We start from the raw sequence: 17,149 nt of genomic DNA, 5'->3' as shown, positions 1-17,149 counted from the left end.
TCCCCCTTGTGCTGCACTTCTAAAGGTTGAAGCTGTCCCTGGAGGAATAGAGTCCCCTTCATAGCTGCTGAATATATGTTATCAGCATGTTATCTTTTATCCTTCCAGCACTGCTCGGACTGTATCCATGCCGCTGTCATATGTGATAGTCTTTCCTCAGACAAACAGAATTCCTTGTTTAGAAACAAGCTACCAGTAAGATGACTTCCTCTCATTTTGCAGCAAGTTATGGGAGACCTCAGGTCTATTTTGGTAGCTTGGTTGAAGGAGCACAGAAGGTTGAAGGTGCTTGAAGAATGAGCAACCTTGCAGCTGAGTTCTGTAATTGCAGGGAATGAGTTTAATATCTCAATAGTAGAGGTTGATGTGCTTTCAGAAATCTTTGTTTTATTTTTCTGGTATATATAGCTATGACTATAAATATTATATTAAACATATCTTCTTAGTTTTATTGAAGTCTACTGCTCAAATGCACTTTGAGAAAATGAACCCTGAGGAGTAAATTCATAGAAAAAAATAGCTATTTCCTGCAGGGAAGTAGGAGTCTGCAATTAAACCAGACTTCCAGAAAAAACACGACAGGAAAAAAAGTAAAAGACATAGGATACAATAAGAAGGGACATTGGTGACTAAAGAAAACCTCAACTTGAAAACACAAATGGAAAGAGAAAAAACATTTTTTAAAAAACCACCACTACACCAAGAATAGATGTGTATAGAAATACTGTGTTCACATTATCTAATTCCAGAATTCTGATGATGATGAAGGACATAAGATTTCCCACTGTCTTGAGTAAATGACTACAAAATCTGTGAGGATCCTTCTGGAAAGATTTTATTGCTAAGCAAACACATAAGCAAAACTCCAGGTGCAACACAGTCAGGGAACATTTTACCTTTTCCTCAAGTCCTACTATTCTTTAATTCCCAAGGACGAAGTTTTATTTTGAATTATGTAATATACTTTGGCCATGGATATGTGAACAGAATATTTCGGGAAATTCTCATTGGTCCCAAGGAACACAAAGAGATGCACCTATGTAATGTAGCTCCTTGAACGGAAGCATATCTGTCCTAGGTGAGAAATGTCATCCTAGCTCCAGCACATTTTGTGCACTTACTGATATGCACTTGTGTCAGGGTGGGTTTTTTTTTTCAGCCTTCTTTTTTCTTTTTTTTCTTTCTTTCTTTTTTTTTTCTTTTTTTTTTTTGTTTGTTCTAAATTGAACTAATTTGGGATAAAGATGTTCTATAAGAGTAGGCTCACCCATTTTAACTTTAATCCAAATTAAGCATTCTTCAGTGGATAAATCATGAAAATAATGAGCATAATGAATTTCTTATTGCTTTTTCTTTTCTTTAATGTCTACTGTAGGTATTCTTGCAGTTGTTTGTGGGCTCCTGGTATTGCTTTTACCAGAGACAAAGGGAATAGCCTTACCAGAGACAGTAGAGGGTGTTGAACAGCTTTCAAGGTATGATGTGTACTTCCTTGCTCAGAGTGTGCTCCTCAAACTTTACCAGCTCTTGTAAATTAGAAATCCGAAGAGACTGATGTTCTTAGAGTGTGAAAGTGAATTCCCTAGTCAGCCTGATGTTGTGTACAGGTGACATTTTCCTTGACAGAAATGTGAATTTTTCAATACCACAAAGGTAATCTTTTTTAAAAAAATGCATGGAAATAGAATCTGTATTTTTCTCATAAAGACCTTGTACACCTCTGGGAGCAGAAAGTGATAGTGTACAAGAGAGATACTACAAATATAGTCTGCAGCTCTCTGATCAGGACAGCTGGCCACTGCCTCCATGAAAATGTCCTCTGAGGAAAGGCTCTTGATAATGGGAGCATCTCCACCCATTGCGAAGGCAAGTGTGAGATGAATTTACAGTTAAACAGCTATGGGCACTGTCTTCCCACTCCGAAAGCCCAGCAAGCCAGACTCTTCACTGTGGTGCAGGCATGAAGGGGATGTTTACACTTTGGCTTGCTTGGCAGTAATTTTCCTGAGGATTTAATGCCATACATTACTGTTTCAAACAATAATTTTGACTGTTACGTCAGCAACTTTTGCCCATTTCAGTGTACAACAAAAAGAAAGAGGAAATTATCTATAGAGAAAGTAAATGGATCAGTACTGTAGCTTTGACTGTAACTCTCTATTCTCTTTTCTTCCTTCTTTCCCCTCTCCCCTCACTTTTCTTCAGTCATTATGGTAAATGTGGCAAGAAAAGGAAACACCGAGACACCAACTCTTATATTTAATCTTTGAAGGACAACATTGAGCAAAAAGAACTTTGTTCCCATACTGGGAATTTTTTTCCCGCCTACTACCACTTTAAAGTTTGCTTCAGAGTATGGATTATACTTCATGTTCTTCTTCTGAGCATAAGGACATTAAAAATAAACAGTGTATTTTTCTATAAATATGAAATAAATACATTTTTTCTGAGTATGATGTTGGCAGGAAGAGAATGCTTTGTGATTCTTGGTAAGAGCAGAACAGCTTTAAAGAGATGCACTTTCCAGCTCAGTGAGCAATTATTTATGTCATTATATATTTGAGTTCTTTGTTTATTACTAAATAGTTTTAGTAAATACCTCTGGTGGAGAGAGTTGGAAAGGAGGCTGATTGTTCAAGATTTTGATGATTTGAGGAAGAATGGATGAATATTTGAGCCTTTTCTTCTTTGCGCTTGAAAAACCTGGACAAACAGAAGAGCTGATGGATCAGGAAGAAGGATGTTAATCATGGAGGTGCCGAGATGGCGTTTCTCAGGTCAGGAAAGATGGGAATTCATAGTTGTGCCCTGAGAAACCCTTGCACTGGTCTTGCCTCTGCCCCAGCAAACCTCTGTGACAAAAGCTTTCCATTCCTCCCTGTTCAAGGGCTTTCTCAAATGTGACAGCTTTCTACCTCCTCTCCTTGCCTGGGCTTTATGTAGGTTTCCTATCCTACAGAGGGCATTAGCTCTGAGTGTCATGTTATCCCACTGCCCATCAGTCTTTCCCCCCATTTCCAGGGTTTGTATATTTTCCCATTCCCCTCTCCCCAGGCTGCAGTCCCCCATGCTTTGTAGGGGAAGAGCTTCTCTCTGCTCGCCCCTGTTGGACGCCCTTTTCTAACCCTATCTCAAGAGATACATGCTGATTTTTTCCCCTCTAAAATCTAAATGCTCATCTCTACAAACCAGTTCCTCTACCAAGATCATCCCCTAAATTCTCTCTTCTCCCTGTTCTTATTTGTCATCTTTCTGCCTTAGAGATAAGTTATTTGGGATATTGACTGGTTAAACTTTCTTGGAAAAATGAGCAGGACTGAGTGCTTTGGTTATGCAGGGAAGTGTTTGTTGGACCCAGTTGTCTGACAGACGAATGACAGCAGAAGTGTTTGGATATGTGCCTCTGCAATCAGATGGCAGGGGCACACAGTCTTCTCTTTCAGCTGTATGAATTTCTTCACCAAGTGTTGGATCCTGGCCACAGAAAGAAAATCCACTCTGTGAAATGAAGGGATTGAGAAGATGTGGTGCTCAAATGCTATCCTATTACCAATGGAGAATCAAGCAAAAAACCAAAAACAACCCCCCCAAAACAGCAACAACAAAAACCCAGGTCATTGAGCTGTTTTAAAGATTGTAAAGGGACTTAGAAGCTCAGAGAATAACAAATTTACTATAAGACAGAGTTTTGAAATTCATACCACAAATGTGTAATGTTAACATTATGATCTGTGCAGCAGAATGACCACTGCTCCATTCAAACCGTCTTAAGAGTGCACAGTTTCCTGCACAAGGAGATTTCCTACAGTGCCTCCATTTCTCATTGCAGCCTGATGAAGAATATTCTATGCATCTCAACAGTTCCCAGCTCTCCCCGCCTTCTCCCAACAGCTGCCCATACCATCAGCCCTGCTGGAGGAAAATAGGACCTTTGTTAGGAGTGTAATACAGGGCTGTCTTTCAAGGCTGTTTCTAATTTACTCTGAGGATAGGATGGTTAAAATCAGATACTTAGGATGGGATAGGATGCTTAGACTCAGGAAAGGTTGTTTAGCAGAAGTCACTGGTAACTGCAAGAAATGAAACTAAATGAGCATCTTAAAATATATCTGGTTAAATGGTGATGTCTAGAATGTGATCTGAATGTGGAGCTACCACTGGAGGGAGAAAACTACTCCTATGCCAATATGATCTTCTGCAGACCACTGTAATTCTGCAGACCACTGTAAATGCCTTCTGGGCCAGCTGACGGAAAACCAGCTCTGAACTGGAAGCCATAGTGTTGCATTAGTCTGGCGCTGGCCTGAGCAAACTCGCTCCTGCCCGTGAGCGCGGGGCAAGAGCTCAGCCCTGCCTGCCTTGCACCCAGTCAGCCCAGATGGAGCCTCCCTGTTCCTTTTAATGCTTCTTCTTTGTAAACTCTAATTTAAAAAATGAAGGCATCTGGGAAGTACTGTGGAAATCATTGAATGCTCCAGCTTGCCAAAGAAATGTCAGTACTGTTTGCCAGCTGTTGCTGTTATTTGATGACTGAATTGTGCTTGAGAAGTCAGAGACATGAAGGTTTGCTTCTGGTCTATCAGACTGTGTTTTGTTTGGAATAGCACTGTATGTTGTACAGAGCAATATATTTTATATGAGCAGTATATTTTAGTATGTAATTTGGCTAGGAAGTTGTCAGAAATTTAAATGTATTTTTATTATAAAAAAGTGTTACGTAAAAGACATCGGAAAAAAGGACGTGGTTGTGTTCTGACTTTTAATATTATAATACTTACTAATAACATTAGATGTAACTTCAAGTGAAGTTTGTATTTGAACCTGTGCTAGCTCTTACCCATGAACAGGTGGATTTTGTAAGGCTGAATATCTTCATGTCTCTGTGAGAATTTTCCCCTGTATTCACAACCCAGGGAACAGGGTAGTAACCTGTTGGCATGACCAGAGTTTTGGTGATGATGGGGTTGCACTGTTGTGGGTGAGAGGACAAACGAAGCGATGCAAGCAGATGGAGAACATAAGCGAGGGAGCAAGAGTTTATATGTGAACAGCTTTACAAATCAAAGACAAAGCTGCAACGTTGAGTTTCTGTTGTCAGGGATGTACTATGTTGATTTCTTGGCTGACTTAATGATCAAAATTAATAGATATAGAAAAAATTCCAGGAGGGTATTTGTGCTCACTGAATCCCTCGTGACCACAGAGGTAAGTGGGGGAATGCTTTACTGGAACTTTTTCCTGACGTTGTGGCTTATCTTGAAATAAGACTCCAGGCGTAGCAGCTGCAAAAATCATCCTGTCACCTATTTCTTCTTTATAGCTCTCAGATTGCCATTATAGTCCACAGGAAAGGAGAGGAGAGGAGAGGAGAGGAGAGGAGAGGAGAGGAGAGGAGAGGAGAGGAGAGGAGAGGAGAGGGAAAACCTAGACTGAATGAAATGCACCTTGGCATGCGTAGGAGTGGAACTCTGCACTGCAAAAGTGGGCAGAATGAATCCCACTCCAGGAAATTGGTGAGTTTTGCAGAATACCCTAGCTTATGCGGGGAATGAAGGAAGGACTCCACATACAACCAGGAGGTTTCAGGAGCCTGCAGGACACTGCCTTGATAGTCTGGGGTGCAGGATGGACTGGGGGGCTCACTCTGGCAAATGTCAGCTAAGTTTTCTCTGGCAAACACCTACAAAGTGGGGGATAGCTTGGTAGCTGGATGTCCCTTTCAACATGCTTGGCTGCCTTTTTCCCTCATTTTTGTTGAGGAAGGTTTTATCATCACAAGGCAGACGATGCTGAGCAGAGTGCTAAGGAGATGAGACGGGGCAATCAGGTCATTCTTTGGCTGTATTGACTTTCTGAAGACATAAATGTAGCATTTCTTTTTTTGTTGTTAAAATGGGAAGGAAATTTCTCTTGTTCAAATCCATCTTCATATAATGAGAAAGGGTATCCCAAAAAACTCCCAGTTGAGAACAGTGAAAGGTACTCTGTGTAAAGGTTAACAGTGAGTAGTGACTATCTGAGTCTAGCTCATCTGATAACAATAAAAAACACAAGGAAATGATTCTTAGAGATAGCAGCAAAAATGTGTGAGCACATTTTTAGGAAACTAATAGGACTGTCGTGTTAACAAGCAGTGCCTTACTGGACAACTAAAAATCAATCCTGTTTACAACACATTTTGGGAGGCAAACCTTTTGGACAACAAGAAATAACGGATAGAATAAAGAATGAATATCAAATGCAAAGCGAAAAACAGAAAATCCTCATGGAGGAAGTAGAAGTAACATTCTGAAATATTTGATGGTTCAGAAATTTGACATTGTTTGGCATAGAGAACAGCAACTTTTTCCCCTCCCTCTAATGTGTATAATGGCATATGTACATTTAGCAGAAAAACACTGAGTTTTTTTGGGGGGTGGTCTTTTTTGGACTTTTCCTTCAGATGTTATGAAGAAATTTACCATTATAGAACAATGTAGAAATGTCTGTATTTTAAAAGACACTCTATGAGCATAGCTTTCATTTACTATGACCGCAGGCATGCATAAATCTTTTTCTTTTAGAGGACAAAAATATACATGTAGAGTTTATATTGGGAGACAAGACTAGTACTGTTGATGACAATTTTATAATATAATATATACATTGTCAGTACTTACTGTGATGACTGACATCAGTTATTTCTCTACTTTCACTACGGACTAATGTTAGGGTTACACTATTTTCTATTCATTGTTTTAGATTGCTGGTGCTACAGTTGTACTTTTGCTGACACACAGATTTCCATGTCAATAAAAAATATGAGAACAGAAATCAAAGGCATTTGCTTCTTTTTTCCATCCCATGTATTTGATGCCATAGCAGATGCATCTAATAAAACTTGGCATGCATCCACTGTGAGATTCTTCTTTGTTTTAGATCATTAAGCTGATAAGAGGGTCAGACACCTCATAGAAAGCGAGCAGTAGTTCTCCTTCATTTGTTGGAGGCCCAACATTTTGGCAAATTCAACCACAGAAAAAGTCGTTCTAGAGTCTAAGATTGAAGACGTCCTGTTACAGTTGGTATTGGGATTTTTGACAAGTATTTTAGAGGTTGGTAGGATTATTGTCAAATACAGATAACCACAGAACTTATTGGAAAATGGGTAACAAGCCATGAGCTGAGTTTCTTGGCAATGACCATTAATTTATAGTGATTTAAAATGGATGATTATATTTATTTTACTTTGTTAAGAATGATTGTAGCTTTAATATTGCACTTGGAACCTTCTATTTCTAATGTGCATGCTGCTTTCCAGGAGAGGGCAGTCCATATCCAGGATCAGTAGTTTTCCATTACACTATTAATCCAAGGAATATAATTAGAAACTCTGACATAAACACCAGGTTTCATGGGTTGGGCACATCCAAGGCCCCAAGAGGTGACTCCATGTTGGACAAATTTATCTTGATCAAGACAGACTAGAGGTCCTCCACTGTCCCCCTAAATAGAATAAGAAAGAACAGAATAACTCTTTCAAGGACAGTATTATATTCAAAGAATGGTGTTCTCACAGGAAGCATAGAAATATAAATACCTCTTACATGTAAGGTCTACACAAGCTTTAAAAATTAACTGATCTTTAGCCAGAGAAGAGCTTTCTACATTTGGTGAACACTTCTGCAAACTCATCACTTCTTGTCACCCAGGAATTACATTTATTTTTCAAGTAAGGGGATTTGATGAGAAGGAACCTGACTGCCCTTAATAATTTTTAAATGGCACTTCCTCCTCCAGTCTCTTCTCTGAGGTCTTTATGGCTTCCTATTTTTACTAGATGATTCAAGACAAACCGAATGCACACACTCAAACCATATTCTTCATATATGAGTGCACATCCCTCCATGGCCTGCTTGCCCATCACAGTACTTGCATATAGAGTAGCTGTGCTGCTGAGGCAGGTCAGCACTTGTTTTCAGACTTCTTTACAGAGTCATTTCTAGCTTTTCAGGAAAGAAAGTTTCTAGCTTGATTCATTAGGTTAAGAGCATTTCTAAGTCCTTTCATATATTTAAAGAAACTGAAGAACTGAATTTAAAAATCTAGACTGCTGGAAAGAGCCTTCATACACTACTTACTGGGCATTACGGATAATTGCCAACACTACCTTTCCTTTTCAACACAAGGAAAGTCTAGCATGTAGTTTGCCTCACATGGAGTAATTTTAAGAGGCACTGACACCTAGAAATAAGCAGTTCTTCTGGCTCTTGGTACGTCTGCTTGGCAGACTGCAGTGTATTGTTACTTGATCCTTAGCTGAGATGACTCAGATTGTTGACTGAGATGATAGCCTGGATATTGGAGATAGCTTAGCTTAGGCAAGCAAAGTCGAATGGGAAAAACAAACCATTAGTCATTCTAAGCTAGTTCTCATACATCTAGCCCAGATAGATAGCCATATACTACATGTGCTTATTAGTTCACTTACTTGAAAAATTATCTTTGTCACTTTGTAACAGCAGGCAAAGGAAAAAGGGAAAAGCAGAATTCATGTTCATTTTTCAACTCATATGCCATGTAGTGTGGCACCATCCTGAGGCTAATTCTGAGCCTCTAAAGCCCGGAAAACAGAGCACTATTTGATTTGAATATGCTTACAACTGACTTTGATGCTCACAGACTTTCTTACCTGGCAGCTATCTGTGCCTCCATGAATATTCCCAGCACAGAGCTCATGTTTTTGGACTCTTCCATTCAGAAATTCAGGGCGATTGCATATTTTATTCTCAATTACAGGGAAACCAGTTTCCTTTAAGTAGCCCTCTCCACCAGTTCCTTTGCAAATAAAAAACAAAACAAGATAAATGATAAGGATAAATGGTTTACAGAGCAAATCATGATAGAGCTAAGCAGCAACATAGTACCACAGTCTTTATGCATTGTGCATGAGCTTCCTGCACATAACATGGAATGATACAAAAATTAGTAGGCTTTATCATTACTGTGGTACCTATCACTATGTCCTCACCACCGAAATCCACATTGCACTGATTGCCCTTCCCCATTCTGCAGTACATCCCTATGAATCTGGTGCCCAATGATATCTGTGGGAGTTGTTCCCAAGCCATTTTCTTTCTCTGTATCTGAATTTTCCCATCTGTAGAAGAGGGGAAGTAGGAAGAAAACGGAAGGTGGAAAATGGCATGAAGATCACAACTAAGGAAGCAGAGAGGGTACTGATGCTCTACTCAGTCAAGGCACTGTGGGAGGTTTTAAAAATGAGGATGTGATTTCATTTGAGTGAGATCTGGACCAATTTGGCTGGGAGAAAAATCACTCAAGAGGATGAGCAAACTCATCTTCACGTGATTAGGAAACAGCCTAGAAAAACTTTCCTTTTGTTTACTTAGATATTCACTTTGGGTAAGAGCAGAGTGGACTGAGATATAAGAACTAGCATATTCCTAGGTTTGGTTCTTCTCTTTTTGTGTGGGTCTAAGGAGTTTCAATTTACATAGCTCTGAGTGTCAGGAGAATATAAACTAGAGAGAGGGAAAGGAAAGAAAGGCAGTACTTGGAGAATTTTGATAAAATATATACTCATGCACACCTGTTTGGGGTTTTTATGACTCAGAGAGCATTCAGTTTGGATACAAATTGATACTATATTCTTCTAAGAACACGGAGCTTTCAGATGTATTAATGCTGTCCCACCTTTTGTATCCCCCCAGCCAGTCACATAGCACTCCTCTCTTCCTCCTAACACAGCATTTTCTCTAGGCAAACAAACAGGTATTACATGGTTGTTGATGACTGCTGGGCTGAAAAAAAACAAAAGATTCATATAGGAAAGATCGTTAGCAAATTTATCCCTGATACCTCCTTTAGGTTTCTGAAGAGATTAAATGCACTGGGTATAGGAACATACATTCATTTCTACAAAGCCAGCACACACTGGTCAGAACACAGACAAATCCCCTTGTCACATCGGAACAGAGGAACGCGCCGGATGAAACGGTACCTGCTCAACTTCAGCAGAGCAACGTCTGCCCCATGCGGCTCCTTGAACAATTTCTCAACGTCTCGTTTCTGCACTGATGGCTCTAATGCTCTTTCTTTGTGTAATCCAAGGAATACTTTGTATGCAGATGGCCGTGAAGACCTATTGGAAAAGATTGCATACGGTGAGCAAATAAATCCACATCCAGGATGTGGACCACTTAAGATGTTGTTGGCCACCTTGTTATGTCAAAGTCAGAAAAATAATGCCAGCTTTGGCATAAGCTTAATTCCTTAATCTATTACCTGCACATGAAATCAAGGCTTGCTATGCACATTAGTTGGCAAAAGTTGTCACCCATTTTTTTTTGATCAAAGTTCTGCTTTTATGAATGATAATAAACTTGATTCAACTCTATAAACTTCTTGAGAGGCAAGAGAGAGTTCAGGCTGGTTATTGGGCCCATTTTATTTCTCCTCTGATTTTTTATATCAGATAAAAAAAATTGTTGTGGGTTATGACGGATACTTACTTTTCTAAACAATGAGCAGCAGTAATTACCCACTGTGGGTCTATGAGAGTGCCCCCACAAAAATGTAGGCCGAAACTGCAATACAGCAGAAAGACATGAAAAGGGCGTAAGTTTAAGTCTGGGAAGTTAATTCTATTGCAATGCAGTTCATAATGTAGACTGTCATCCTTCTAAAATATAGGCCTTTACAATCTAAAGACATCATTCTGCATTTTCATTAAGTATCAAATATTTTGTTTTCCTTTGACAATATCTCTTCAATGATGGTAAGCTGTGTGGACATCTTTATAAGGTCTTTTATGAAAATGGTTAGATCTCTGTTTTCATTAACCAGTATTTCTGTTACTGGAAAACACTATGTGCAGTGACATAACCATTTTTAGAGATCATGGCTTTTATTTAGCTCTGATCACAGTCAGATAACTTTAGAATTAGATTGGATTCTTAGTTTTGTTACCAACTTAACAGTTAGGTTCAAATGCTTAGGTAGAAGGGCCAATCAAGATGTCTACTAGCCATACTTCAAACTGTTATTTCTACTTGTAGGATACTGGTTCTGCTGCAGCATATAGTGTCATTTTTTAAATCATTCTGCATTTTATTGAGATAACAACAATTTTCAAATTGGCAATTGTATCTATTCTGTACGTATTTATCACAAAATTGGAGCATTCCCAATTATGTGAATGACATTCTTTAAGATTTTCACAGAATAACATAACATAAACTTAATAATGTTTATTTTCAAATTTTAGTTTAAAAATATTTAAACCTTGTCTTATTTTTAAACTAAAAGCAAGATTCCCATCAGAATGTTGCAGCTACATACTATAACACACTATAAGATGTAAGGTCTATATTGTTTCCTAGTTCCTTGATTATAAAGTCTAATGTAATGTGGAATAGCTACACCTTGTTCGGAGGCTGATTTGCCAAGGCCAGGAGTGTGGATGTGAAATACACCCGGCAACAATCCTCTGAGCACACAGCTTTGGTCTGAACTTGGATTTTCCACACTCATACTGAGCAGGAGCTATGGAATAAGAAAGAAATCACTGTGAATCACCTCAAAGTATTTGCTGTACCACTCATTGTACTCAAAAACTCTGAAGTGAGCCTACTACATTTATCGCTTCACCTTTTGATTTGCTGTGCATGCAATTATACACCATAAACCACCTATATGTTGTTAGGTTACATTAATCTGGAATTCTTTGAAATTGTCAGTATCTAAATTCTCCTAACATCATCTTTAGACACACTCTTAAAGATGACAGCAGTGTAAAAGTTGCACTACTAGCTGTATTTATACTAATCTCAGTGATACAGTAAGTGCAATTCAATTACTATCTCTGGATAACAATTTTTTTTCCAGCCTTTTAAGGCTTCAGATGTCTCCAAACACTTCAGAAAGGGTTGCTTTTGTTTAGTCACGGGAAACTGACTTTTAATAACATGGCATGGAGAATTTGTTGGTGCCAACAAAAGACACAAAGCAATTAAAACCAAAAGCCATGTTTCCTCTGCTCTTTAACTGAACACCTGGAAAAAAGTGCTAGTTTTAAAGATAATTCGAATCTATGAAATGAAGACTATAACTATATGAAAATGCCATTTTTTCCCCTAAGAGACCCAGCCCAATACTTTCAAGGCAGCAGTAATTTTACAGTTACAGTATATGTATATTAAGTAACATCTTTCTTTTTCTTGCCTATTCCTTTTGAGGCGTTTGATCAGAGGTAGTGAAATATATGCTGCTGCTCACAGGAGCAGCTGAGAGGATACAGAGGCAACAAAGACACCCTTCTTCTGGGTGGGAACCACCTCTCTTCCTGGCAAAGCCTTTGTTATTGCTGGATGAGAAGGCAAAACGCCATACTCACCTCTGAGTACTGAACTGCTTTAGCTAGTAGTAAAGACAAGGGAATATGGTTAAATATCCAGGGCCAGACTCACTTCTCACCCATAAGATATGGCACAATACCAGAGAAGGGAAAATCTGTTTTTACATCCAGGACCAAATCAGAACCTCAGCAGATTTTTTGCTGAATTTTGTTTGAATAAGAACATCTTCTGTTCAGCCTGGTCACAAACATCATATGACTTAGTTATGCCAGGTGACCACACAGGAGGAGGCGTAAATTCGGTAGTAACAGCCTTGTTTTGAAACACATGGAAAAATCATGAACTTCAGTGAGCGCCACGTACAACTTGTGCGGCTTTGGGGGATTAGAAGGAATGAGTACCATTTTTAAGAATTTATACAAGGGTTTTGAGCATCACATCCCTGAACCTTAATTTCCAATCTAAAGCTATTGCACTCTCTTGGATCAGTCTCAGATTAACCTGTGAATGTCTTCCAGTGTTCATACAAGATTATAAGAAAGGAAGACATTAGTATTTAAAGGAATAATTACGGCATTTGGGAATGTCACAGTACTCCCAGGCTTTCCTTGGGTCTGCTGTATAGCACCAAGGTCCATTCACATCTCCATCGGGATTCCTGCAATACTGTAACAAAGAATGAAGACATCAGCTATTAACAACAGAGGGACAAAAAAGTCTATCAATGCATAATTCAAAATAATACTGAATTACATTTGAGAAATATTTTTTTCACTTTCTTATTGATGAGTGATTCCTAATTTCTTTTGGCAAAAATTGTTGTTTCATTTTTCTATTCCCTCTGTGAATTTGGAAAAGGTCATAAAAATGAAACTTGTACAACTATCTTCAGCCAGCAAAATCAGCTGGGGCAAGCTTGGACCACTAAGGTCTCAAGAGGTAGAAGAGCTCAACCTAGTACAAGGTTTTGTAAAGCATTAAGTTGTCTATTCATGCTTCTACTGCAGTGAGTAGGAACAGCAGGGTCAGCCCTGAGGTCTTTTCACACCCACTCTGCTTACGTGACTGTGAAGCAAGTGGGTATTGTGTAAACTGTTCTTGCACAACCAGATGATGCGGTAGAGGCTACTCCCAGAGGCCCAGATGAACTCTTCATTTCATCCTGGCAAAGGGTGTCTGGCTAGCTGAATTACTCTCTGTGTTTCACTGGCTGTACTGACTGATCTCCATTCAGCACACAACTGCAAAGACTCAGATGTAGGCATATGAATTTAAATGTCTTCATCTCAAACCGAGTCCCACTATCTGTGTGTGCTTATCAGCCACTCTAAAATACAGTAAGCAAGACCACTTGGCCCTGCATTAGATTTTCTAACACAATTCTGCTCTTTCAGAGCAGCTTCACCCTCTCTCTCTCCTGCCCAGACCTAGTGTTCAGTAATGCAGAGAGGAGAAAAGGAGGAGTATGGGCAGAGCACTGTCTGCCACATTGTCCACAGGAGTTGTCAAGGACAGTACAAAATAATCTGAACTCCCAGACTCTGACTTCCCCCTTCTCCTTTCTATTTTAGAAATACTGTTAGACATTTTTCTAGCTCCCTTCCTTTCTCTGAAAAATATCTGATGTTTTAGGAAAAAGGAGGAGATCTTCGCTTCTGTTCCACGAGAGTCCTTATTACTTGCTCTATGCAAGAACCAAAAAGTTATGGCAAACAGCTTTGTCAGAGAGTTTCCCCAATTTGACCGGAAATTCAGTTCAGACTATGTCATGCCATCGGATGATTGGTTAGAGTAAGCTCCAGAATCATGCACCTGAAGAAGAAATAGTTCAAACTGGCAACATCAGACAAGCTCTTTGTATCATATACACAGCTTGCTGCAAGCCAGGTAAGTATTGTGTAGGAGATGTTACAAGTCTTAGCAGCTATTGGCTGAGAACAGGAGAGCTAGTAACAGACAGACATGTTAGGACTAGAGAGGAGACGGAGGATGAGTTACAGAAGGAGTTAGGATCATGTATAGCCTTGTGGAGTGGGCCATGGCAGAAGTTGGAGGGGTACGTGGGAGGACAGTATTAGTAGAGAATGAGGGCTTCGGTCCTTCTGGTTTATATCTCAAGAAACTTACACTGGATACTGAATCCCTCACCATCTCACCCAACACTGATGACACTGAAACCTATGATTCCCAGTTCCTCTTTCCAGCAGAAATCTTTCCAGAGGCAGAGATACTGCCCACAGACCAACTCCAGAGAGCCCTTAACTGCAAGGAGAAATAATTGGTCATCTGAAGCCCTTTGCGTGGGCTGCAGAAGCATTTGAGAGACCTGTTGGATATCTGTGACTCACAAAACTATATGCTGCTTACATGAACAAGAGCTAGCATGGTCAGGTTCTTGAACTGGATTGAGGGGAAGAAATTAATTTACAAAGAGTCAACATGAAATGTTTGCTGAGACCTCACAAAGAAAGGAGAAAATGCTCAATGACAATAAGTATTGCATGGACAGCAGTTTACATTTTTATCCAGGCCTGCTTCTGGATGAGTCGTGGGAGTGAAATAGTCATGGCTATGAGGTGTCTGAGAACTCCACGCTTGACAAGTCCTGCCCCTTCCAGTTTTTGCTACCGTGCCACGATAATCTTTACCATTACCATTTATACAATCTGCAGAGAAAGAGGAAAAGGAAACAATTGTTAGCCATGAGCCATTGGTCACACACTTGATGGTAGTGAAGCAGAAATAAGATACAGTAAATGTGTCTATATTGTATTATATGCAAAGAAAGAAGGCTAGGAAAGTGTTAATGATGGCTAACAATCACATTTTAATTTGTTTTTATTTTCAAGGTCTCATGAAGGCTAGAAATCAAAGAAAGCTTAGATTCAGCTGACCTCTTATGACTTCAGAAGCCAGAACCAGAAACATCATTTTTTATAAAGTCTTTTTCTTATAGGCACTGTCACCTGCCCACCACATTTTATTTTATGTAAAGAACAATCATACATGTTCCACTAGAATTATTAGTTTTTTAACTAGTAGAATATGATAGAATAAAAAATGAAAACTGCAGCAAATAAACTTCTACTGTACAACAAAATTGCATCTGAACTGAATTCAGAAAGTCAGCTCTCCTCCAGTGGGAAATAGAGCCCTGGAAATGTGAAGGCATGGCACAGGAAAAGACATCCTCTGAACAGTTGCCAACAAAACACAATTACTTCTATATTAATTATCATTGCTATTAGCCTTTCCACAATATTTTGGAGGCTACTAGCCATCTGTTTCCTTGAGTTTCCAATGTGGCAGGATGCAATAGCTGAAGATGTCATATCCATCCAAAATTGAATACAGAACTCCTGCTATAAAATTCTACAAGACAGTTCAGAACATTAAGAGGATGAATATAGTCTTATATTAAATCGTATAGTTATTCAGAGTTCCCTGTTTTTCATCCTCATTAAATTCTATGTGAGTTTTCTATCAAAAATACATCTTACTGGTCACCAGCATTCCTGGGGGAAGTAGGAAGCGTTCATACCAGGGTTTGGTTCCAGTGTTGTTTGAGGAGGTTTGGGTAAATTCACTTGCACAGGATCATCACATCTCTTCAGGTTGCAGTACTCCCATCTCACACTGGGGTCAGTGGTGTAACACCATGGGCGGTTATCAGCATCTGGGTTTCTGCAATAATTCTGCCTCAGGTCCCTACAAATGTAAGCACATTGTATTCCCATCCATGCCAAAGCTCTGAGAAGAACTTGAAAAAATATTTTAGAAAATAGGTGAGGTACAGAGTATATATTCATTTTTTTAGGTATCATAGAAATCCTTTTTCTACCTAGCAAAAAAATCAAGTAATATTTGCAAAGGATTTAATTATGCAAATACATATTCACTGATTAATGCTTATAATAGTAACACTGTTTCCAAATATAGATGACTAAATGTTCATAAGTATAAAAATATAGCATTCTTTTTACATATTCAAATAGATTAATAGAATTTAAGGGTCCCCTTTTTTTTTTTTATTTTGCATTTTGGGATAAACAAATGCTAAATATTAGGCTTAAGAAAGAAAATAATCCAGCCGTTCCTCAAACTCTACAAAACTGCAAACTAGAAAGCAAAGACTTATGCATAAACTCAAGAGCAGAAATAGTTCAATTCAGTAGAAGGAAAAGTTATGATAACTCTTAACCCTTTTCAAAGTAATGTAAAAATACAGTATTAAATAACAGTCTAAATCATAACAGTGACAGCTGTGGTCTGTTTTAAGGCTGATACTAATAGAAAATGTTTCCATATTTTAAAAAATAATGAAAGGAATAATTTTTATCGACTAGGATCCCCTTCCCAATTATAAAATCATTATTTTGTAAAGATGCGGCAAATAAAAATGAGTCCATTAAAGGTCATTGTTCAGTGAAACACAGAAATGTGAAACAAACATACGCATTTGGGAATTGTTTTGCCGTTTTATTGTGACGGTGTGGTGACATTGAATTCCAGGCTTGGCATTTCTTTCCCGTGATAGTGAAAGAAGTTGTGCCACGATAATTCACGCCATTGCCTCGATAGCACTCCTCAGTAATTTGAGCCTGCTCAGGCACATCAACAGCTGTAGTGAATAACAGAAACCAGTCCCTTGCATTTTAATAGTTTGATATTTATACATGAGCATAGAAAAACCAACAGAAAATAAAAAGCCAGAGTAATTCTGACAGCTCCAGGATGCTCTCTGTAATAAATCTTACTCAGACTATAGATCAAAAGGAAGATTCCCCAAA

General features: G+C 38.8%; 2 protein-coding genes across 3 annotated transcripts in view; one reads left to right on the top strand and one right to left on the bottom strand.

Annotated features, from left to right (window-relative positions):
• The window catches only part of SLC22A3 (solute carrier family 22 member 3), a 35,948-nt gene extending 29,294 nt beyond the window's left edge, over positions 1-6,654 (top strand). For both annotated transcript variants that reach the window (XM_062572319.1, XM_062572318.1), the window contains exons 10-11: positions 1,376-1,475; positions 2,206-6,654. In XM_062572319.1, the coding sequence (XP_062428303.1) occupies positions 1,376-1,475; positions 2,206-2,263 (158 nt within the window). In that variant the 3' untranslated portion in view covers positions 2,264-6,654. The remainder of the gene's footprint in view (positions 1-1,375; positions 1,476-2,205) is intronic.
• Positions 6,655-7,323: 669 nt separating this feature from the next.
• PLG (plasminogen) overlaps positions 7,324-17,149 on the bottom strand; it is a 107,713-nt gene continuing 97,887 nt past the window's right edge. The window contains 10 exon segments of the mRNA XM_062573052.1: positions 7,324-7,485; positions 8,672-8,817; positions 9,697-9,803; positions 10,004-10,144; positions 10,515-10,589; positions 11,427-11,547; positions 12,932-13,025; positions 14,877-15,025; positions 15,901-16,067; positions 16,815-16,980. Coding sequence (XP_062429036.1) covers positions 7,324-7,485; positions 8,672-8,817; positions 9,697-9,803; positions 10,004-10,144; positions 10,515-10,589; positions 11,427-11,547; positions 12,932-13,025; positions 14,877-15,025; positions 15,901-16,067; positions 16,815-16,980 — 1,328 coding nt within the window.

Source organism: Rhea pennata, chromosome 3 (genome assembly GCF_028389875.1).
Source record: "Rhea pennata isolate bPtePen1 chromosome 3, bPtePen1.pri, whole genome shotgun sequence".
NCBI classification, from domain to species: domain Eukaryota; kingdom Metazoa; phylum Chordata; class Aves; order Rheiformes; family Rheidae; genus Rhea; species Rhea pennata.
This window is presented reverse-complemented; position numbering and strand designations above follow the sequence as displayed.